Source organism: Epinephelus lanceolatus, chromosome 17 (genome assembly GCF_041903045.1).
Source record: "Epinephelus lanceolatus isolate andai-2023 chromosome 17, ASM4190304v1, whole genome shotgun sequence".
NCBI lineage: Eukaryota > Metazoa > Chordata > Actinopteri > Perciformes > Serranidae > Epinephelus > Epinephelus lanceolatus.
Window position 1 is genome coordinate 33901502 of NC_135750.1, and position 25241 is coordinate 33926742.

General features: G+C 40.4%; 2 protein-coding genes across 2 annotated transcripts; one reads left to right on the forward strand and one right to left on the reverse strand.

The window, feature by feature from the left end:
* Positions 1–292: 292 nt before the first annotated feature.
* Positions 293–9310, reverse strand: inaa (internexin neuronal intermediate filament protein, alpha a). The gene is made up of 5 exons (XM_033612729.2): positions 8954–9310; positions 6526–6756; positions 5715–6242; positions 1490–1614; positions 293–1355 (listed from the first exon to the last, which is right to left on the reverse strand). The coding sequence occupies exons 1-5, from the start codon at positions 9242–9244 to the stop codon at positions 1163–1165; spliced, it is 1368 nt and encodes a 455-aa protein (XP_033468620.2). The 5' UTR covers positions 9245–9310; the 3' UTR covers positions 293–1162.
* A 3982-nt stretch (positions 9311–13292) lies between these two features.
* Positions 13293–17414, forward strand: LOC117248082 (E3 ubiquitin-protein ligase TRIM39-like). The gene is made up of 2 exons (XM_033612820.2): positions 13293–13368; positions 15348–17414. Exon 2 carries the CDS (start codon positions 15350–15352, stop codon positions 17033–17035), a length of 1686 nt encoding a protein of 561 aa, XP_033468711.1. The 5' UTR covers positions 13293–13368; positions 15348–15349; the 3' UTR covers positions 17036–17414.
* The last annotated feature ends 7827 nt before the right edge of the window (positions 17415–25241 follow it).

The window sequence follows — 25241 nt, forward strand, 5'->3', positions numbered from 1 at the left end:
AACATTTTTTGTACATTTTTCATTCAAAACCTCTGTCAAGCATAACATATTCAACCTGTCATGCAAGAATACATGAGGAAAAGGGATTTTAAAGAAATTTTCAAAATGTACTTGTATGAAACAAGGTTTTTCATTAGCCGCATGCTAAGTGAGGCGTTAGCTTTGCCTGCAGAGATAATTTATGCCATATAACTTTGAATGTTTCCACTTTGTCACAGGAAAATGAGCAGAATATGTATTATTGCAGGTCTAACATAATCTTAATTTCTATTTACTATCTTGCTCAAAAGTATTCGTTATTTCAATGGTTTATTATATTTAAGAATTTGATACAGAAGTCAGGAAAACAGTAGACTTATGAGTAAACAATCTTTAAAAAAAAATACAGCTGCAAATTAGTATTGAGTTGAGGCTCCTTCCCAGTGTGGCTTGAACTTATGTAGATAAACACCTGACTGGAGGAGGACTTGAATGGATGTCCTCCTGGATTTGTGAATATGCTGATTTGCATAATGATCATAAGAAACAATTTGTTAGTCATGTCATTTTATTCATCCATTATTGAGTGCAGCTGAACCAACAGTTTTCCACTGGACCTGGACTACTTGTACTATCTGATGTGTTTAATAGTTTTCACGCCTAAAACATTGTGTATGTGGTAATAAAACATGATCTATCTGATGATGTCAGCAAGGGGGGAAACATCTCTACACAAATTACGGGTACAGTCTTAACTAACTTCATAGTTTGTTAAAACATGCCAAAACAACAGAGAAGTTGAACTATGAAATTAAGTTTGTATCTGAGGTTTTTTTTCTCACCGGTCACACAGGTTTCAGTGCATTTTCACAGCACCAAAATGGAAATTGATTTGTGTAGCAATTAATACCTGGTCACATATTTACCATAATATTTGCAACATGTTCATTTCCTCTGGAGACATACAGTACATTTGGTCTAGATATAGAGGTCAGTTTTTTAGTGTCAGAGACTTACATTTTTACATTTTACCCTAAGAAAATGCAATAAGTTTTAGAGTCCAAAGATCATCTAAACTGGGACTTTCAACTCTAAATCTAAAACATTTATTGTAGTGTTTCCCTTAATAAACACAGTATGTGACTATGAACTACAGTCTCCAGATTCCTCTGCCATTCTTCCTTCAGTTGTTGGAGTTGATGTCTGCCTCATCTTTGTCCTCACCGCTCTCCTTGAAGCTTTCCTTCTTGGCCCCTTCTTTCTCCTTATGGCCGCTCCTGGAGGAGCCGGCGGTGGCTCGAGGCTGGTAGCTGAAGCTGGCAGCACCAAACGACATCCCTGAGTTAAAGTGGGTCTCCTCCCCCTCCAACAATTTCCTTATAGGACCAAAGGAAACAAATGTCAGACTGGACACACACACACTTAATACAACTCACAGTGTCTGAAGATGTTTAATGACTCTACTAGTCAAGAGATGTTTTAGTGGATTTGTGTTTAATGTAGTCAGCACCTGTAGGCAGCGATCTCTATATCCAGGGCCATCTTGACATTGAGCAGGTCCTGATACTCTCTCAGGTGCTGGGCCATCTCACCCTTCAGGTTCCTCAGCTCAGTATCCAGGTGGGAAATAGTGTCCTGTTACATTGGCATTAAGAAAGCAGGAAGAAAACAATAAGTGTCTAACCGAGTTTTACAGAGTTAATTCACTAAGCGTTTATTTAAAGGGACAGTTCAACCCCAAATCAAAAATACATATACTTCCTCTTACCTGTAGTGCTATTTATCAGTCTAGATACTTTTATTGTGAGTTGCCAAGTGAAGGAGATATTGGCCGTAGAGATGTCTGCCTTCTCTCTAATATAATGGAACAAGATGGTAGTTGGCTTGTGTTGTACAAAATGCCAAAGAATACTCAACAGCAATGTCTCTTTCCAGAAACCATGACCTGGTTACTGAAGAGAATCCACTGGCTTGTTGTGAGCATACAGGAACTATTTTCTCTATACCAAACTGCACCTGCCAATCGCATCACCACGCAGAAGGCGTGCATCTACTGCTAGCTCACGTAGCACCACTCAGCTAGCTATCATTACAGCTCCGCTGAGGTGGACACCAATAATGTTTACATCTCAAGTGGGATTTAAAGGCGCTGTATGTAAGAATGTGGCCAAAACGGTTACTGCACTCAAATTCAAAATACTGCCGTGAGTCGTGTCCGCCCCCCCTCCCCTACAGATTCGAGGTTGCTGGACAGCAGCACGCTGGAGACTGATTTGTTTGCCCATGGCGGCTGCCATGGCAGGGCCGCGTCGCCGCGTCCTTGATCTTCGGTTTTCCAGCGGACCAGCGGTCCGGCTTCTCTGCTGCTAACGCTGCTGCCGGGATACAGCTGAGGAGGAGCCGGCTGCTAATGTTATGTACCGGGACACTGCTAATGCTGCTTGCCGTGCTGCTGTAGCTCAGTTGTAACTGTAACTGATGCTGAGACTCTACTGACTGCGTGACTGGTAGACGGCGGTGGGTGGCGCAACAGGCCAAAACACAAATTCAAAACATAAACATGATTTGCGGACCGTAAAATATTTTTTTAAATGCGAATATTCTGGCTGTACTATTGTTGTCGGTGAGATCAGTATGTTATATGAACATTATTCCTTAGTCTCTGTGACATATTAGGAGGATTTTATGACTATTTGCTTTCGATTTCTTACATATAGCTCCTTTAATACTTCTGCATCGAATCAATGCTGTACCTATGGCGTAGGCTCTGTGTCAACACACGTCAGACGTGCACCTCCCCAGAAATGTAACTACATGTCACAGTGACGCAGCACTCCTGTTTATTTTTGTAAACTGAAAATAATTTCCTTCCATGGAAAGAAGGATTTTATTTACTTTAATTTCACAGATAAGAAACATAAATTGTGAAGACAATAAAGCCTCCACTAAATAGCATTTTGAGTCTTGTGTTTGATTTATTCTGGCTTCATATGAGCAGAGAAAATCTCCACTAGCCACTAGGCTAATTTATACAATGTAAAATGCCATAGGCTTGTGTTTATAATGTTAGCATGTTGTACTTGTACGGAAAACGTCTTTTTTATAAGACAGTTGTTTTGTTGGTGGACCTTGTGAGTTGTAATGGTGCCAAACTTTGTAATGTTACCTTTGTTTAATATTGCTGTTATACCTGGCTTCATATGAGTAGAGGAAAAGTCTGCTAGCCGCTAAGTTAATTTATATGCTGTAAAATGCCATGGGCTTGTGCTAATAACATCAGCATGTTGTATTTGTGGGGAAAATGATTTCTGGAATGAGACATTGCTTTTGACTTTTTCAGATGTTTTTTTTTTGTTTGCCGCTTTGAGCACCACAAGCCAAGTGCCATCTAGTTCCATTATTTTTAAGAGAAGGCAGACAGTTCTACAGCCAATATCTCCAACACTCGGCAACTCACAGCAAAACAATCTAGACTGATAGATAGCACTACAGGTAGGAGGAAAAATATGTATTTTTGATTTTGGGGTGAACTGTACCTTTAAATTTAAAAAGATCATGGGGTGCACGAGACTATTTGCAGCATGAAATGGTGTGCAGGCATAAGTCAAAATGTATGCAAGTATGCTTTTGCAACTCTGCCCATCATTTAACATACTTCTCAAATGTATTGTGGAATTTAAACGTAAGACCAAATCTTTTGGTCTGTTCAGTACGTTGCCCGAATAATGTATGTTGCGTACGTTATTCTTTAGGTTGAACTTATTAGCTGAGAACAGAACCCTGGAACTATATGGACTGCATGTATAAAGACTGTTTATAATCAACTATAGTGCAGACTTTTCTGTGGTATAGCTGGTGGCCATCTCCTCATTTCCCTTAAATGGATACAACCTTTGGGGCTTAGCTGTAGCTCCTCTAAGAAGCCAGTGAAAGCAGATGGCCTTCCTGTATCCACTTTAGCAGGTCAGAGGTTAATCTAATTGACACGCAGGTTCAGTTCACAAAGAACTTTTACAGTCAGTCTCACAGTTAGAGACGCTCCTTAAAGTGACTACCACACAGGAAAGGTCATGTTCTGACTGCAGACCTTGAACCTGAATAAGACGGTCTTGTCACGAAATTGTCAAACTAACTTTAAATAAAGAAGGAGTCAGAACTTTATTTGAAATAGGTCATCATTACAGGATTTCTTTATTTCTATGAATAGATTTTGTCACATTTTAGTGGGAAGCCTCCCTGCTGCCATCTTTATGTGTATTGCCAATTCTGCTGTTTGCTGTTAAACGGCTTAGGCATTCTAGGAAAATATGTTCACTTTGTTATTTTGCATTGAAGGATAAGATCAATACAGTTCTTATATCTGCCTGGTGAATATGAAGCTTCAACCAGCAGCAAGTTGGCATAGTGTAGCACAAAGACTGGAAACCAGGCCTACAGGAAGTGTGCCAGGCTTTTAAGTTAATTTTCCTAGTGGCCAAACAGTGGAATTACAACTTCCGGGTCAGTCATGTGATGCAACTGGGCCAAAACAGACTTTTCCCCATAGACCTATATTGGGAAAGAGTAAGTAAGTGGATACTTTTTTGTTTGCGTCACAAGCCCAGCAAAAGACTCATTTCACTATTGAGATTTTAAGATTTTAAGAACTGCACAATTATATCGTTTTATTCCCATTCAAGTAAGCGGAGGGCAAAACCTGAAGTAAGCCACTCCACTTGCAAAAATCTGTAGTGTCTTACTCTATGGGCCAAACATATGGACAATCCGGGCACTGTACACCTGGGAAGTTGAACTTTTTGGCTTCACTGAGCAACATTCACAGGAATGAATGGGGCCCCGCCCCCCTACGCTGTATTGTCTTTATACATCCATGCAGAACAAGGAGAAACAGCTAGTCTGGCTCTGTCCAAAGGTAATAAAACCTGCCTACTAGCACCTCTAACGCTCACTAATTAACATGTTGCATCTTGTTTAATTTGTATGAAGAACCAAAGTATAATGTGCTGGTTTTGTGAGAAGGTCATGCTGGACTGTTTCTTGGCTAGAAACAGGAACTTTTTTTTGGAGAACTTACGTAATAGCCAAACTTGGGCACAGAAACCAGAGGTTGGCAGAAGAATTTCACTTAGCGAGTGTATGACTGATTGTTTTAAAATCCAAGACGGTCAGTATGCTGGATTCCTTGCTTTGACTTTGTCCTTGACATATAAAGGTTGGGGGCTCCCTGCTGTGGTCATTTAGCTAACAGCTTTACACAAGCTGTGACATAATTCAAGAGGAACTTGACCTTGAGATCTGCTTCCTTCCAATCCTATTATTCCAGAGTTGTAGACAGTAATGACCTCCACACAGACTGTGCCAGCAGTGCCGCAACAGGCGACTAGCTTTTTTTCCCCCAGCACATTTCAACAGTAGTAGTTTCAGGTTGACTGTTCATAATTCAAATGTGTAATGTCTAAATTTCAATAGATTGTGTCTTTAACTGTTTCAGTGCCTGTTCAAAACACTGCATTTTATCTTTTTTCTGTATATTCATCAGTCATTAGGGCTACGCCAGTTTTTTGTAGAAAATGCAAGTATTATTGCATTTCTATGGCATAATTCTGTCACCGCAACTTTGTATACAATAAGATTTTTACGAGTATTCCTTTATGTTTAAAAACAAAACAGTAAGACTTTATTTTAGCCCAATCAGAGAACACTATTCTTTTTGATAATTAAGTTTGTTTGCTTGCCTGCAGTGCTGAGACTTCAGAGTTGTGTCCATCCTCCATCTCTGCGATCTGCCTCTCCAGAGACTCATTGGCGCCCCTCAGGGTTTCTATCTCGATGGTCTTGGACTGCAGCTGCCTCCTGAACTCACTGATCTCCTCCCGACTGGCCCTCATAGCCTCGTTGCTCCTGGTGGCCTGCTCACTGAGGCTGGCAAACTTGCTCTTGTACCACTCCTCGGCCGACTGCAGGTTTTTGGAGGCGATGGATTCATACTGGTTGCGGATCTCCTTCAGAGCTGAGGTGAGGTCCGGCTTGGCGAGCTCAAGCTCCACAGAGACCTGCTGCTCCTCCATCATGCTGCTCAGCTCCTGGATCTCCTCATCGTGCACTTTCCTCATAAAGGAGATTTCGTCCATCAGCGACTCCACACGGCGCTCCAGGTCCAGGCGAACGGTTGTGGCGTCATCCACATCCTTCCTGAAGGCTCTCAAGGTTTGCTCAGCTTCCTCCCGTGCCCTCACCTCCTCATCAAACTTCACACTGAGCTTCTGAAATGAGACAGGAGAGGATAGGAGTTGAGGGGGCTGGCACTAAAGAAACATAAAACATTCTTAGATAAAAGAAAGGAAAGATCAGAGGAGTGTTGAGATGATCAGATTGTGAGATGATGGATGACACAAAGAGAAAGATGAAGGTGAAGATGAAATAATGACAGCTTTCTGAGGGGAACAGGGCTTTGCAGCTGTAAACACTAATAGGATACAGGAAACAAAACAGAGGGAAAAATATCCTTACATCTTCACCCTTTTCAAAATTACCCAATGGTTTTACCTGCAGCTCATCCTCAAAGTTGTTCTTCTGGATCAGGATGCGGTTCTTGTCCCTGTTTAGATCCTCCACCTGTGACCGCAGCTCCCTCAGCTCCTGCTGGTAGAGATGAGCGACACGGGATGGCTCGCCCTGCTTCTGCCGCAGCGTCACCAGCTCCATCTCCAACATCTTATTCTGCTGCTCCAGGTGCCGGACTTTATCGATGAACATGGCAAAGCGATCATTAAGACCCTATGCAATGGGATAGCGTAGAATGCTTCATAAGGGTTGTAATAGCAGACAGGCAGCAAATAAGATATGTTGAGTCACTTAACCCAATGTGGCTTGCGGACATATGGCGGCCCTTAGAAACATGGTTCATTATCTTATTGTGGCGTATTTATTATCAATACAGCCCAATCTGATGCTCGTTTTATGTTTTTCATCATTTTATCACTACTACAAATGCAACTGTAGCCAGTATCTCACTAACCCCATCCTCATTCATATTTTAAGAAGCTACAAATTATATTCAGCCACAAAATAAGCCTGAAAAGCTGCAAATCAGAACGGAAGTACAGAGAGTTGTTGCATAGAGATGATACACCGTCTCATCTAGTTGCATTAGTGTGAACCAGCAGGTTTTTAGAATGTTGCAGAATGGTGCTTTGAAGTAGTTGCCTGTTTCAACTCTTCTCATCACGTATCTTTGGTCTGAACTGGGCTTAAGGTTAGGAATGACATCTTGTAGAAACCAGCAACCAGCTACCAGTTGCATGTCAACTAGTGGCGCCTAAAGAGTTTTGCTGGAAGTGTGTTCTGTCATCAGTGCTAGACTGCTAGTGCTGTTAACTAAAGTTAACGATTTTGGTGATTTTGGGGCTCCACCAACTCCTAAGAAATAGAGTTATAATAGTTTTACATTATTTGTTAGCTTTTTAAATTTATATTTTCCTTTTAATTATTTTTTTTTTCAAATCAGTTTAGTTTCAGTACGTTTCCGTGGTGGGTTTGTTTTCAGTTAAATTTTTAATGTTAAAAAATGTGTAGTTTTGTTTTTATCTGTTTAAGTATTTTTTCTTATTATTATTATTAGGTGTATCTGTCAGGGGCAAGATTTAAGAAGTTAAGAATAGGTATTACACCACAAATAGAACACTTTAAACACTTTAAAGGCAATCCACAGTCATGAAGACATCCTTGTCTCAATAAACACATGCACCAGTGCCTCCTCATGCTTATTTTGTTGACAAATTAGATTAAATTGACAGACTATAACTAAAAATACTTTTTATTGTATTTTAGTTATTTTGTGGGTACACATCATTTTTTTCCCTTTTCTTAAGTCTTGTTTTTATTTTTACTTCTGGCTTTTTAACTAGTAAATGCTCCATTATCTTCACCAGCTCGTTGCTAACTTCATTACTTAATGCTGAGCAGGTAATGTACAATGGACTTGGTTTTTTGCTGGCAACTGCTGCTGGAAATTTAGTTGATGATAACTGAGGGGAACAACTGAGTTGGCTGATAATCCCCTGTGGCTTCATGACCACAGGTGACCCCTTTCACATCACACATAATAACCTGATCTATTGTTCATCTAAAAAGTTTTATTAGAGCAGCTTTAAATTGGGGCTGAGCATAAAGAAAGCATCCCATCACACCTAAATAAAAGCCTGATGATTCCTCTAAATGTTTTCTGGCACTGCTTTGATGCTAATGGAAGGTCTTTTCCTTAAAAACTGCAGAGTAAAGTCAAAACTGTTTCCTAAACAGCAGACAGCCACACTCATGAGAAAGCGTTACCTTCACCAACATCTATTGCCTGTCTCATCTCTTTAGTATCCTTTGGTCTGGAACATGAAATTCTGCTGACTTCAATTTATAAGCTGCAATGTCTTTAGTGACACCTGTTTGTTTCCTACTATGACAAGTCAAAATGTCTGCCATGAAAAATGCCCATATCTGAAAGATGGCCCCATTCCATTCAAGTGTCTCATTAAGCCATGACAGTGTGACAGCCAGCATGTACAATACCCTGAAACTGAGGCAGCTGATTGTGATTGTGCCCAGGGGCCCATTGTCTTAAAATCGGCCCATGTTTATAAAGTTCAGAATATGGTCATTCTGACACTAGAGGAGCCCAATAGTCTTTATCTCAAATTAACTAATATAGTCATACTCTGACAGAACCGGGACATCAGAATTGGAAGGTATTTAGTTAGAGGAGGTGGACCTGATTAACTCTGTGAAGTGTTATTATTATAAATAATTGTTCTGGAATAAAATGTCCTGGTTGAAGTTCTTGAACCTAATTTTATCACATATGGAGTATCAATAAATGCAAACAGATCATTATAGACCAATCAGCTGAAATACTTTTTAATGAATGTTTTTGTTTCAACTCAACATGCCAAAATAACAATTTGTTCCAACCCGTCACACCTACCTGCAGCTGCTCCTTCTCGTTAGTTCTGACGACTTTGAACTCACTGTTGACCACGGAGGTCTGGGTCAAGTCGAGGGAGTCGGTGGGCACCGGAGAGTAAGAGGCGGACCGGCCGACCCGTCTGTACAGGCTCATGGAGGTCGCGCTGTTGCGGGACGCAGCCATGGACCTGAGCCCAGGGGTGCTCCGAGGAGAGGCGCTGCCCATGCGAGAGGAGGAGATGGGGAACTTGGGAGAATCCCCGAAAATCTTCCGGTAGGATGAAGAAGTGTAACGGTCTCCGTGGCTCATATTTGCCGTGAGTCAGAGATAAAACTGAGGGGCTTAAAGAGCTTTGCAGGGGTTTATAGCCCGCAGACTGCAGGTGGAGCGTACCATTTTACGCACGACGGTACACGACTGTACAATATCTGTTAAGTGGATGGAAGATGGTGAGGTAAGGTTTTGACAGTTTAAGTGATCAAAACAAACACCGATGTGTTTCCCCTTTGATTTTATACATTCATCGAGTTCATTTAGCGTGCGTAAAATGATGGAACCGTCCGGAAGAGCATCACCACTCTCCCTGCGTGCGTCTTGTGGCTGTGTTACACCTACAATGTGGGTTCCATTAATGGTATGTGGTAATTTCATTTCCGGTTGTGTATATGTAGGCTAATTGTATGTTTTTAAGCAGGGTAGTTTGGAGTGAGAAACACGAAGGAACTAATGTTTTAATGTGATGTCTGCCGTCACCTTTGAAAGTCCAGTCTACGTTGTCAGATATTGCTTTCAAGAAAAATAATTAAGTGATGGCACAGCATATTTAATTCTCCTATGTACCTTGAAAGTTGTCTCTGTATTTATTAAAATGTTTAAACCTCTATTGTAGGAATTCTTGACGAACAAATGATATATTTGTGTGTGACTATATTAACTCGTGGGTGATTCTAGCCCTGGCTGCATCCTGCAGTAGCTCATCAACTATCCCAACTTAACCCGCAGTGGAAGCACCTGATGCCACTGTGGTCCAACAGCTCCTCCTCTCTGACACTCTGAACCTTGCACCTCAGCAGGAAGATGTCATTCCCCTCCCATCAGTTTGACTGTTGGTACAATCTGAGCAAAGCCTATTGATGCTGCCATGTCACTAGCTTTATACAACTTATTCAAGCGGCTGAGTGAGTCATTTTACAGTATACACTATCATTGTTTGCTACTATGATGAAGCAAACTTTATATTTGACATTAACAGATATGGATTCATCAATTGTAATTTAGACATTCATTTAAATAAACTGTAAATAAATATTTGTCCGGAACCAGGTGTGACAGAAGTTTCTAACCAGCTCTAGCTTTCACCTCCCAGACTCAGCTCCTGGACTGCACTTTGTGGCATTTTGTGTCATGGTAATTTGATTTATTTTATTTTATTTTTTGGGGTAAGTGGGAATGTGTAGCCCTAAAGCACAATTTCAACTAACATGACAACATTGGTCCTGTTTGACCTCCTCTTGAGAACCTGTCTTAAGGTGAGGGTCTCGAGTGAAAATGCACATACTGTGCTTTTATTGTTCATTATTATTTATTGTACTATTAGCCTATTGTTCCTTAGCTAAGTTGTTTATCTATGTTGATTTCTCATTCACTTTTGTTCTTGTTAGTAATTAATACAATAAATGTAAAAAGATACTGCTAGTGATAATTATAATAATTAAAATAATAGTAATAATAATAATAATAATAATAATAATAATAATAATAACAACATTTTTTATCAGGTCCCGTCCTGCACTGCTCAGTGTGTGGGCATTAAAGGTCCTGAGGTCCTGCCCTTGACAATTTTCCTGGATGCGAGAAAAATGTGGTCATGACAAACAAATCACTGTGGCTGGCAGATATGTTAACGAATAGTGATAATAAAAAAACAAACCTTTGAAATATATGTTTTACCCAGTGTGCCATGTACTACTGCTCGACTGTTTAGGTACTATACTATATACAGAAATACATATGAGTTTAGTTTCTGATGTTCTGATTTTCATTCCTGGAGGAATTTCTCTCTTCTCCATCAAGTGTATTAAATCATCCTACAGAAACCCCTGGTAGTTTACTGAATCTGTGGAACTGCATTGGCTGCTGGTCATTGCTCCTCTCCCCCAGGTGGAGGCGCTGTAGCACAAACAAACAGAGCTGGTGTCTGAAGGTTTTTCTGAAAACATGAAAATAAAGCAGCAGTGATGAAGCTGCTGTAACACATAAACACACTGTTGTTGAGTGTGTGTGTTGTCCCAGCTGTTAGTTGAACAGTGTACAGAGTGTAAAAGGACTGGGTCCCGCTGTGTTACTCAGGCTGCACTACAGCGTCTATTCACAGGCGCGATCCCACTACTGAGCGGCACGGGGGCTTTGACCTGCTCCGTCTCCGACCTGGGCCGGTGCACCCCTCCTTAGACGACCTGGTGGTCCCGGGCTCCCCCAGGAGCACCATATCGATACCGAACTTAGTGCGGACACCCGATCAGCACAGTCCGCTGCAGCTCAGAGCTCCTGAGCTCAAACGATCCGCCAGCCTCAGCCTCCCGGTAGCTTGGATTACAGGCGCGCGCCACCGCACCCGGCGAGAGATGCACTCATTCATAGAGGTTTTGGGGTTTTGGACAAACGTGACGTCATCAGAGAGCTCGATTTAGTGGCATCTAGTGCCGACAATGAAACCAGCAGCTGCATAGTGAAAGGCTGATCAGAATTTGTACAGTTTCCCTACTACTGTGACAAAGATGCAACATGACTCTTGAATTTAGGTGAGATGAGGTTGGAAAAGCTCTTTGACCTTATACAGTTTCACATCCTATTAGCTCCAGATTAACACACTGGTCAACATACAACTTTAAATGCCATTAAAGCCTAAATCAATTGAGGGTTTCCTGTTTGTTCACTGCAACTGTTTGCATTTAGTTTCTATCTTTTCCTTTTGAGTTTATGAGGTAGCCTAGGCTACTTGTAGTCATCACACAGCAGCAGGATTCATATGTACATCTCAAAATTGAAGGAGGTAGGTTATTGTGCACATTTTAAGCATATGGCACAGCACTGGCAACTTAATTAATTAGGGCATACCTCAGTCTCTTGGTGCCGCAACATGATCTGAGGATCAACAGTGAGTGAGTAATATGAAGAAAACAAAATGGAGGGCCTACATAGCAGCTGTTTTCATGATGAGTCCAGCTCCATTAGAGGTGTCAGGACATTTTTATAATAACTAAAAAGTGATTGAAAATATGTTTTATGTCCTGTTGGATTTATTATCAGCCCACAGGGAGTTTTTAATTTTGCTGCTTAAAAGCAAAGTCTCAGTATTTGAAGCAGCATTGTGCACCATCCATATTCCACATATCCATATACTTAACGCTGTTATCCTCAACATACAGACAACAGGTCATGGCCACAGTAATGATAAAAGCGCATTAAGAATGAATGGTATGTGTTGGTGGTGCAGTACTGTGGCTGTCTTAAACAGATAAGATGGATCATTATGTACAGACAGAGCATTCAGTGTTTCCTGAAACAAACAGTGAACTCACAAACAGCATTATTGCTATCAGTCACAGTATCAAGTGGGTTCAGGATCATAACACCAAATTCTGGCCCCTATACAAATGCAATCTTCCCCCTGCCTCTCTTGATCTATGATCCTTTTTCCCACAAAGTCAGTTTTCTTTCTTTCCTTTTCCTTTCTTTCTTCCTTTCTTTTTGTTTTTGGAGCTCCAGTTTGTCTCTCATGTCTTTGTTGGGGAAAGACATGATGGTGTATGTTGGTGCCTCAGTAGCGTTACTGGTCACTCACACAGCTCTTGCTGCATTTAGAGAGGAATCCTATGCAGGTGCGGACTAAACCATTTTGCAACTTTAAGGGGTGAAAGGGGCCTCAGAGAGCTTCCACTATTTTTTAACACAAAGTTCAGTCTTTCAATTGGTTCATTTAGCCAATTTTTATTTAGTTACGGCAATAGTTACTTGGAAAAAAAAAAAACTATAAACAAAACCAAACTTTTTATTTCAGACTGTTTGAGGGCCCCTTCCCATTGGGGCCTTTGGTAATCAGTCACACTTTTCCTGCCTATGTGACTCCCCTGGGTGGGTTGTACTAATGTGTTTTGGGAAGTGAGAGAGACAGGAAATCAATCAGGCAGAATTATACTGAACTAAAACAGAAATCTATCCTCAAACAATAAATAATACACAACACACTCACACTGGAGCCGAACACAGCCCCCACTGCTGTAGTATCCAACCCTCCACTAGCCTCTGACGTCACAGACAAAAATGTGTCTCTTTCCCTTTAAGAAACACAGGAAGAAACTGGAACGGGGAAACACATCGAAGAGGAAACAACCACGGTATCAGTTCTCCGTTACAGACCAACACAGTGAGACGTAAGTAATCTTTATAGAACCAAAACTGTCATGATAAAACATGACGAGTAAAGTCTGTGTCATGTGCAGTGTTGGGCAAGTTACTTTAAATTAATAACTTAGTTACAGTTATGTGTAGGTTGCAGTTTCATCCCACTCGCTGCTAATTGAGCAGTTTTGTTGGGAAATGCTGCTTCCTCGTGCACAATAAAAAAGTGCTGGAGTTGTTTAAATAATCCAAACACAAGGGCCATTCAATAAGCTCTAATGCTAAAGCTGCAGCAGTGAAAGCAATTTTTTAAAACCCAGTGCAAAACAGTTAGTTTCACTTTCACAGTATTAACTTCTGTAGCACACAGGGCAGCTATGTTCTACAAAATCTTCAGTGTGTTACGAAAAGATATTTGTAAAAATCTGAGAATCATTTGGCAGAAGTTCCTCGGGTGTGAATTAAGCAATGAGGAATGGTTGAAAATACTGTCAAATACTGGGAACTAGGCAAGAAAGGAGGCAATAGGTTTTACTTTATTCCTTCTAAGCTCCACAGGGTGTGTGTACTGGCTAATAACTGATGTTGGAAATGTCAGACAGAAACAGAAACATTGCTACATGCAATCTGGTGATGTAAACTGGTTAATCCATTTTGGAAAAAAGTTGTGGATCACATAGGGAAGTGTTTGGGTATGACGGTACCTAAGTCACCAAAGCTATGCCTTATGGGGGACCGAACAGTATTGCCAAATGTATATTAAACATGACCTTGTTGAGATAAATGTAGGGGTCATCACAGCTGCTCAAGTGATCCTAAGATTCTGGAAAAAGACATCCCCTCTGAACACGTTAGCTAGGGTCAGTGATGAAGTCAACGATGATGGTTGCTGCATTACTATTTTGGGTCTAAGAATGAGTAGCTAGCCTACCAGGTGCCAGTGGATATTTTGAGTTCCAATAACAACACTGATGGTTTGTTCAGATTTCACTGAATAGATAGATAAAAATTTGAATTATAAAAAAATCACTTTCACTGCGCCTGGCATTCTGCTGCTCCGTCTGCGCCCAGAGTATGCTCTGCACCTCAAGAGTGTGGAGCAACGAATAACCAAACAATATATATACATATATATATATATATATATATATATATATTCCAACAGCACACCTAATGAATGTTCCAGCTCCAAAAAATAGAAAATCAGTATATGGTGCCAGATTTTTATATTGAAATGAAAATAATTGAATGTGTGGGAAGTCATTAGTTTGATTAATCGACAAATTCTTTCAGCTCTAAATGCAATCCTAGCTGGCAATGAACGTCATATGACATCAGAAAGACGTTGGACTCTTGTGTCAGACAGACCTTAAATTTTGTCTGAAATGAAAACTAGGTTGATGATGTTCTCACTGTCTAACAACATTAGAATTACGCGTTGTGCAGACGTTAACATTGTGACATTTTGTAGACGTCAGGTTTTGTTTTTCATACCTTATGACGGAGCGTATTTATTTTATGTCAAAATGACGTTGGCATGAGATGTTTGAAAGGTGCTGGATTTTGGTCATTTAACAACACAACTTAAACCAAACAAAATATTCTACATCAAATTGACGTTGGCATTAGACGTCCTGACGTTGAATTTTGGTCACCTGATGTCACGACCTAAATTCAACCAAATATCAACATCTATTGACATTGCTGGGCTGAGAATAAACAATAAATGTTAACAGAAATTTTGTTTGTTTTGAGGAACACTCCACAGGGTTCTTCAAATTGCGCTGAAAAAAAAAGAAGTCACTTTTACCATTTTCAGTTCCATTGCAACTCCAAACTCCATCTGCTGATTTAGATCATGTGATTCGATGGACAGCTCCACAGCAGCCACTGAATAAGATTTTTTTTTTTTTTGCTGTTTCTAAGGTCAAAAATGCATTTTGAATCTCAGCATTGTGTTGTGTTTCTGTGAAGTTTCTGCCATAATTTAACCGTTCTTGTTTCTTTTCAGAAATGGCCTCCAGCAACAGTCTCTTATCTGAGGAGCAGTTTCTTTGTCACATCTGCCTGGATGTGTTCACTCGGCCAGTTTCCACTCCATGTGGACACAACTTCTGCATGTCCTGTATCACATCTTACTGGGACAACACACCAGTCAGCCAGTGTCCAGTCTGTAAGGAAGCATTTGAAAGGAGACCGGACCTCAAGGTCAACACTTTCATCTCAGAGCTTGCATCACAGTTCAAGTCGCTTAAAGTGACAGACGCTCACATCAGGAGCCAGGACCAACAGCAGGCCGGCTGCGGTGGAGCGGTGCTGTGTGATATCTGCACTGACAACCAGCTAGAGGCTGTCAAATCCTGTCTGGAGTGTTTGACTTCTTACTGCGACATCCATCTAGAGCCTCATCACAGAGCTGCTGGCCTGAAGAGACACACACTGATTGACCCCTTGGCGAATCTGGAGGACAGGATCTGTAAGGAGCACACCAGACTCTTGACTTTATTCTGTAATAATGACCAGGTTTTGCTGTGTGACATCTGTGCCGGTTTGCACCACGTGAATCATGTCGTGGCTCCTCTGCAGCGAGCGTATGAAGAAACGAAGGCTCTGCTGGAAGACGCTGAAGCCAAAGTGCAGCAGATGATCCAGGAAAGAATGCAGAAGGTGCAAGCCGTAAAGGAGTCAGTAGAACAAAGCAAGACAGAAACCAAAGATGTGATAGCAAACTGCATGCAGGACATGACAGCACTGGTCTGTGAGATCCAGAAGAGCCAGATAGATCTTGTAAAGGTGATTGAGGAGAAACAGAAAGTAGCAGAAAAACAGGCAGATGGGTTTATCAGCAGTATGGAGGGAGAGATCACTGAGCTGCAGAAGACAGCGATTAAGCTGAGGGAGCTGAAACAGACTGAGGACCAGCTTTGTTTCCTCCAGAGTATCCCAAACCCACCCACTATACCATACACAGTGGCTTTGCCCACAATTAGTTTTAACAGACAAGCGGAGATACATCATGTACAGAAATCTTTGAACAAATCAGTGTCTCAACTGCGAATGTTGCTGAACAAAATGAATACAGAAATACAAAAACTCTCTGACGGCACAGACGTGTCAAACGATGCTACGCTGAGCTATGTGCAGCAGTATGAGGAAAACATTGAGCTCGACCCTGATACAGCTCACCGTCGGCTCATCGTATCCAATGACAGGAAACAGGTGAGATATGGGATGGGCTCAAGGAGAGACCGAAATCTGAGCCCAAACATGTTTACCAAACATCTTGGAGTTCTGGGACAGAGAGGCTTCTCTTCACGCAAGTTTTACTTCGAAGTGTTTGTGGGTGAGAAGACGGAGTGGTGTCTGGGCGTGGCCACAGCATCAATCCAGAGGAAGGTGAAGATTGATTGGAGTCCTGGCTGTGGACTCTGGTTCATCTGGTTCCAAGAGGATAAGTTTGAAGCCTACGGTTCTCCAAATGTTCCGGTACACTTTGGGAAAGTGGAGCGGATCGGCGTGTTTGTGGATTATGATGGAGGGAAAATTTCTTTCTATGATGTACAGACCGCAACACTCATTCACTCGTTTACTGAGTGTGTGTTTACTGAAAAACTGCACCCATACTTTAATCCTTGTAATAATGAATATGGTTCAAACCTGGGGCCGATGATAGTTGTTCCTGTCAGTCGTACAGAGTGAATGGAAGCTTCAGAAACACTGATTTGTGATATGCAGTGATATTCACTAAAATGCAACCGATGTGTTTGATTGCAGTGAAGAGTTTTGTCAAAAAACAGAAGAGTTGATTATTCTAAAAAGGAAAAAATATGATTTATCTATGGATAAGATGTTTTATAACAAATCTATTTCTTTTGAATTGATTTTGATCAGGGGAATTACCCACAATGCAAAGGTTAAAATGGCAATAATGTAATTCCCTGTTGTAAACTAGAATTACTGCCTCGTGGTTGTATGCCGTCGAGAACCAGTCAAGTTTCAGTTACAGTTTATATCCATGTTAATTCAGACTTATATGTAACCATGACAGCAAACAATAATTTAAATAAAGATGATGAAAGCCATGTATTCTAAAGTGTGGATGCTTCACACACATCTTCTTCCAGCAGCAAAGATGATCTATACAATCAGCACAGTTTCAAGTTTGGCACTCAAGCTTAGTGTCACCAATTCAGTACCTGACCAAATGTCTCCCCTTCTGTTCTGATTATGATGTCACACTAAAGTTTGACCTTTGACCTTTTGGACATATAATGGCATCACTGCATCATTTTATTTTATGAGGTGTTTGTGTGAAATTTGTCATAATTAGCATATGAATTCCTGAGTTATGGCCAAAATCTCTTGTGGCGTTTTGGACGTTTGTGCAAAATTGGAGGATATTTCCTCATGGTGTTCTTGAGATATCATGTTCACGAGACTGAGATGGATGCGAGGTCACAGTCCCCTTGACTTTTGACCCTTGACTACCAAAATCTAAATAGGTCATCATTGAGTCCAAGGGGACAATTGTGCCAAATTTGAAGAGATTCCCTCGAGGTATTCTTGAGCTACTGGGTTCATAAGAATGGAATATACATAATGCCTCCATAGCTATCGACAGCATAAAAAATACTTTCTTGCCTTTTTCAGTATAAAGACTATGGGTGGGGGAAAAAAATCAATACTTGCATCGCAGTTCTCTCTTGAAAGTTTGTATCATGATGCAGAAAAGTCAATAATGAGAAATGTAAAACCCAATTCTTAACATTATGATTGGCTGTAACAAGACTGGGCTTTATGTTCCCTTTGGCTTTTATTTGACCACGAGGCGATCTGAGGAGAGATAAGAAGTGGACGCTCCTTTGTTAGCAAAATGACCTAACTGCATCCCCCTTGTTAACCTTCCATCCCTCTCCATCCCTCAGTTCCAGACCCAGGCGCTATCCTATCCAGACCCAGACCTATCATCAATAAACCACTGAGAATTATTTAATATTAACAGAGATTTTCTTTTTGAATCAGGACAGCTTTGGAACACTGTTTAAGCAACTACGAAACTCACAGACCAATTGCAGGTGTTAAATCATCTTTTGTGATTCTTCTTAGCCAGTCAAATCTGTGCATTATGATAAGTGTTTTGTCTCAAGTGAGTGAGATACACATACACGCACACACACACAGTAAAGACGAGACGAGAGACAACAGTCAAAGAAGAGTCGAAGAGTCAGAAAAGTAATTTTACATGGCATGTTCTACAAATCCCATGGGCAGTTCAAATCCAGTTGAGCAAACATACCCACTCAAATCCACACTGAGGGCACAGATAATGGTCCATCCCCCATGTTAGAAATTTAAAAATTACCTACTGAGGTCGGGCAAGCACCCAAAAGTAACAAAAATGAAGGCTACCACTGACGTCTCTCTTCAATATTTTGACTGTTAGGTACAAACAACTTCTTTCTTTAGATTGCACAGTTACACACTGTTTATGTCTTCATCTTGCATTTGTTGGCCGCATTAAACCTCTCCCCTTGTAAGGAAGATGCCTATGACCTTTTCATTTTCCACTGTTAGTGTCAACATTGAAATTAGAATCAATCAATAATCCACGCTATGTTGTAAACAAGAAGTCTTAACAGAATAAGCAACACAATAAATTCTCACAATGTACAGTCGTATCTTATGCTCTTACCCAGTAGAGCTCAGCTCTGTTTAATAAACATCTCAGTGCTTTGTGTAAGAGACGATATATGCAGAATAACCAGAACAAACAGTTCTAGGTGCCACCATGGAAGCCCCGCCCCTGTTTTCATTATCTGGTAGATTGGGTATGAAATAATCCAGATACTTAGTCTGGTTAGATATTAAAGTATTCAGTCTGAGTAAACCATTAACACCGACTAGTCTCCTATTTATTTTGAATTGGAAAGAATTAGCGGTTACAGGTGGTAATTTAATTGTTACATTTACACTAAAGCATTGGGATATGATCAGGAAATGGGAATAAAACTGATGTTTTATCACCAATCACTCAAATAAAGAAAAAATCCCCCAGGGATGACAGATAATGGGTTTTCTATGTAGAAAAATGCAGCTATTACAATTTTGAAAAACTTATTGGAAAGAGACAGTATGATGTCATTTGACCAACTAACTGAAACATAAACTACCTCAAACACATTTTTTTTAGGTTCCAAAAAGTTAAAAGATTTTTACAGTTTAATAAAAGACAAAGCAATAAGTTTATAGTAAGGCGATGTTATGAGGCCCTGTACAAGTCCAGCAAAGTGAACTGTGCAATCATACAAACATGGGCTCAGGACATTTGGGTGCAGATCATAGATGAAGCTACAAAGATAGATATTTAATAATAATAATAATAATACATTTTATTTGTATAGCGCTTTTCAAAACACTCAAAGACACTTTACAAAAAAACAGAAAGAACAAGTTAAAAACAACAACATAAGAGCAGTAAAACACAGTTAAGAGCAAGGATGGGGATTAAATATTAAACAGTTACGGATGTGTTGGGGGAGAGAGTTCCAGAGGGAGGGAGCAGCAGTGGAGAAGGCTTTGTCCCCTCAGGTTTTGTGCTTGGTCCTGTGTGGTAGAGAGAGGAGATTTGCATCAGAGGAGCGGAGACTGCGGAGGGGATGTGACGGTGCAACAGGTCAGTGAGGTAAGATGGGGACTGGTTTAAGGTGAGGAAAGGACTTTGAACTGAATGTGTTGAGGTACTGGGAGCCAGTGGAGGTTCTGAAGGACGGGCCTGATATGATCACGGGAGTGGGACTGGGTGAGGAGACGGGCAGCAGAGTTCTGGATGTACTGTAGTTTATTGAGGACTTTAGAAGATTAACCAGAATGCTATTGCAGTAGTCTAGTCTGGATGTGATGAATGCGTGAATTAGAGTTTCTGCAGTGGAGAAGGTGAGTGAGGGGTGGAGCCGAACTATGTTCTTTTAGATGAAAGAAAGCGGTTTTGGTAATATTGATGAAAAGAAAGTGGTTTTGGTAATATGATTAATGTGCGGTTCAAATGAGAGGTTGCTGTCGAAAGTGACTCCATAGATGCGTAGATGTGGAGATGGAGAAAGTGTAGTATTTGCAACATCCATCCATTTTCTAAATGCTTATCCTCTTGAGGGTCGCAGGGGGCAGCTGACATTGGGCAGAGGCAGGGGTACACCCTGGCAGGGCTGACACACAGAGACAGACAGCCATTCACACCAATGGACAATTTAGAGTCACAAATCTGCATGTCTTTGAACTGTGGGGGGAAGCCGGAGTACCTATAAACCCACAGGGAGAACATGCAAACTCCACACAGAAGGACTCCCACACCCGGGATCAAACCAGGACCCCTCTTGCTGTGAGGCGACAGTGCTAACCACCACACCACCATGCCGACTTTTGCAACATTAAGGCTGAAATTATGGATGGTTTTAGTAAGGGAACTGGGGCCGATTATGATCATGTCTTATTTGTCACAGTTGAGTTGTAGAAAGTTAGTTTGCATCCAGGATTTCATTTCAGTGAGGCAATTTTCAAGTGTGGAGCAGATTGCTGTAGTGATGGATTTGGTGGATTTGGACGTCGTCGGCATAGCAATGGAAATGGAGGCCATATCGGCGGATGATGTTACTAAGCAGATGTAAAGGATAAAAAGGAGAGGACCAAGCATACTCATAACATATCCATATGCAAAAGGACAAAGGAACAACAGTTCATGCTGCTGCATTGCCTCCACATATCTCTTCAACTGAGACACAAGATGGACCCCAGGAAGTCAGCTCTGTGTATGAAGTGTAGTGAGGAGGTTGGTTGTTTTATACACACTATATGGACATGTGTACATATTCAGAGGTTTTGGTTGAAAGCTGTTTCAAAGTTAAATTTGGTTTTCAATAAAAAATTAGATTTGGATCCACTTTGCCTTCTGCTATGAATGCCACACCTACAAAGGGTTTACAGAAGAAAGTGTTGAGTGTGTTAACATATGCTGCATGTAAATGTATATCACTGAAATGGATTTCAAACAAGCCACCAACACTCCTACCCATGGAATATGTGACATACTGGTCTAGAGGTAAATTTGGTGTATTTTATCATGTAAGGACGCCATTCCTTGATTATGCAGGACCTAGATTATCAAATATTATCTGGAAGCCACTTCCTAGACCAAGAAATGATGGTTGAATGCTGAGGGGAGGCTCTGTTGTCTGTAATATCACTTATCTATATATTTATCTTGCTGTATGCTTTGCCCCCTCCAGCGCCCCCAGTATATTTATGAAAACTGTAACAAAAAATGTTGCTGTGCTACAACAGACAACCCTGCTATTGTCTAAAATAATCACGAGCAAATGTAATTATGATTAAATATAAAGTAGACTAATTATCACTATTATTACTGGTATTCTGGTATTACAGTGTGCTGCAGTTCTGTGTGTGGTTTGTACAGGTGGTGTTGCCGTACCTCAGCAGAAGCTGTTACTGAACTGCTGGTAGGTACAGTCACTGTCACACTGTGCTGTCATTACTTTTAGATGTGTTATAAAATGGAAAACTATGGGTGTTACAGTGTCAGTCATTAATGTTGTGCTGCATGTGTAATCTGTGTAGACATTACTAGCTTTGATTTATTGTATATTCATAAAGGCTAGCTGTGCTTTGCTCTGATAAATGATATAAAATATAGACTAATAGAAAATGAGCTTGAGTTTATTTATTTATTTATGTATTTATTTCAGTTTAGTGTCAACACTGGGGGCACCTGGTAGATTTGATCTCCCACAATATTAACTCTATGGCTACAGCCTTGCTGCATTATAAAGCTACGGGTGGCTATGGTTTGATTTATAATGTTTTTAGTTAATAATGGGTTAATAATGACAGTAATTACACAGAAGCAGCAGCTACACTGTCATAAAAGAGAGAGAAATGCTAATGAAAATCAGTGAAAAATAAAAGAGACAAGTAGCCTGAAACTAAAATTGAGATATGAACAAATGTGAAAATATAGGCCTAACTGAATAGTGTCAGTCTTTCTGTCTCTGTCAGTCTTTCTGTCTCAGTCACTGGCACGCGCGTTGTTTCTATGACATCAAATGTCAGAGAAACAGAACGGTGACCCGGCCGAGGTCACGTTTATAAGACCTTCAGATCATTGTGATCTCTCACTTTGCACTTGGATTTGGACCAGAACCAACCTGTGGAAAGATTACTCTGAGATTTGAGCAGAAAGCGAACTTTTTGGAGAATACTTTTCAACCTCTGGACCACTCAACTTTGCCGAGAACCCGAAGATGGCTCCCAAGGACTTAAACCTAGGTAAGACAACTTCTACATTTATTTTAGCATGTTAATGGTTGACACGACCTCTGAAATTGTTAAAAGGTTTATCAGTGAAGAAATTAGTGTAAATGTTTGGGTTTAAAAGTTGAACAGTTCACAGCATGTTATTAGGTCTGTCAGAAACTCCAGATTTGGTGAAAACAGACACTAATTTCTAATGATCACATTCTAGTTATCACACTAATGCACGGCTTGTCGAGTAAGTTGATGTTTTTGATGGACAGGATGTATTAAATCTACCGGGACATGTGCGGAATGTGTTAATAATTAATGTAGTGATTTGAAAACACTGCTTATTTGAGGGTATCAAATTATTGACATGTGACAATCTGTGATCAGTTCTACTACTAAAAAAGATGGCGACCGGGCCGAATTTTAAAAAATATAAAAAATGTTATCATGTTGTGCGCCATGGCAACGATGGCACTATTAGGAGCGAACGTCAGGACGTGAGGATGCACAGGTGTGATCAGACCAGGGCACAGTCTCCTGAGTTCGTTTGTTTTGATTGTTGAAGCCTTTTCTATCTGGTTGTCTTAGTGTCAAAGTAGGCTATATCATATTAAATAAACATATTTTCAATATTTAATATTGAAATGCGCTTCGCTCGTTAGTATGGTATTTTGTTTGAAACTTGTCGTTCAGTCTGCACAGAGCTCACTGAGGTATTTTTTGGATTTATGTAGCCATGGTGCACTGTACGTAATGACGCATGTAGTGCGACGCATGTGAAATACATTTACGCTGTTTACTGCAAACCATGGGGCATGTTGTCATCACTGAAGTGATGTGGATTGATCACATTGTTACTGCAGCTTTATTTGATGCTATATAATGCAGCATTAATTGATTGTCATGCTGTCATCTGTTCAAACTGGAGGCTGAGTTGCACAGTATTTGATATTACTGTTAGAAGGTGTAGCCCCTTGTGTGTTGGTGAACTTTGATACTGATGTAGTGCAGCTGTATTTAGTATGTGTATGTTGTAGTGTTTTCCAATTTAAATTTTGATTGCTGCTTATTCAATCCAAAATACTTAAAGAAAGACTTAATCAGAAATTCTTATAATATATGGCTAATATATTATAAGGTAAGGGCTGTTTTCACCCTGGTGCAAATATCAACATATTGCTATTTGTACCAGGTACAATTAGAAGCAGATGCTATTCGTACCCTGGATTATAGTGATGTGTGCTGCTTATACCCACCTTGGTGCAAATATTTGTAGCCTACTCTCATTTGTACAACTAAACTATTATCTTCTCAACCTCAACCCTCAGGACCTAGGTTAGCTACATAGCGAACTATCCTACCATTACAATGCAACCATGCCAAGTGTCTTTTCTTTAAGCGGTTTTATGGTTGTGCGTAGACCATACGCATGTCGCCCACGCCGTTGTGAGCAGTTTTACTGCTGGTGGTGTGTCTGTGTCAGTCTGCAGTTACACCTCCAAAACACTAGTCAGCAGCAGAGGTTTCTGTGAAGTGCTGTAAAGTTTAGATGATTTAAAACACATTAAATATGGCTTAATAGAGACGATTTGAAAAACAAGTACACAAATCAGCTTCACTATAACTTGAAGCATTCACAGACAAACACTTGTCTTTATCTGGACACATTTTCCCCACAAATAGGCTATAACGTACTAGCAGAAGTCTATGGCATTTTACATTGTATAGGTTAGCCTAGTGGCCGGCGATCTTTTCCTCTTTCATATAAAACCAGGGACAACAGCAACATTTAACAAAGGTAACGGCACACAGCTTGGCTCCATTACAACTCAAAAGATTGACCGATAAAACAACTTTCATACTAAACAGGTTTTCCAACAAATACAAAATGCTAACCTCATTAGCACAAGCCTTTGCCATTTTACATTGTATAAATTAGCCTAGTGACAAGTTGAGATTTCCTCTGTTCATATGAAACCTATAAATCCCTGAAGAATAAATCACACACAAGACTTAAAATGCTATTTTAGTGGAGGCTTTACTGTCTTCACAATTTATAGTTTCTTATCTGTGAAATACAAAGTAAATACAAGCTTTGTTTCCACTGAGGGAAATGGTTTTAGTATACAGAAACAGACAGGAGGTCTGCGTCAGTTAAGTTTTTTTTGTACGTGCAAAGTTTGTTGTCATACGTCATACAGGGGTGAAAATAGCCCAGTTAAGAGGCCAAGGCTAAGAATAAGAATAAGAATAATCTTTATTGTCATTGCACAAAACAATGAAATTCTGTTGGAGCAGTCCTCCAGCTGCCCAGGCTTATAAATATAAAGATAAAATAAGTAAAAACATAAAAATAAGTAAAAACAAAGAGACATATATACAGTAGGGCACAATATCAAGAATATAAAATATAAAACTTGTGCAAGAAAAGTCCAAGTCCTTAAAGTGCCATTAGTACTGTGTGTATGTCTGCGTGTGTGATTGTATTGATGTGAAGAGAGGGAAGAGGGCGATGGGGGCTCCTGAGGAGTAGGGTGGGTGTGTGAGAGAGGTGGGAGAGGGGTAGAGTTCAGGATTTATTTATACTGGGGTG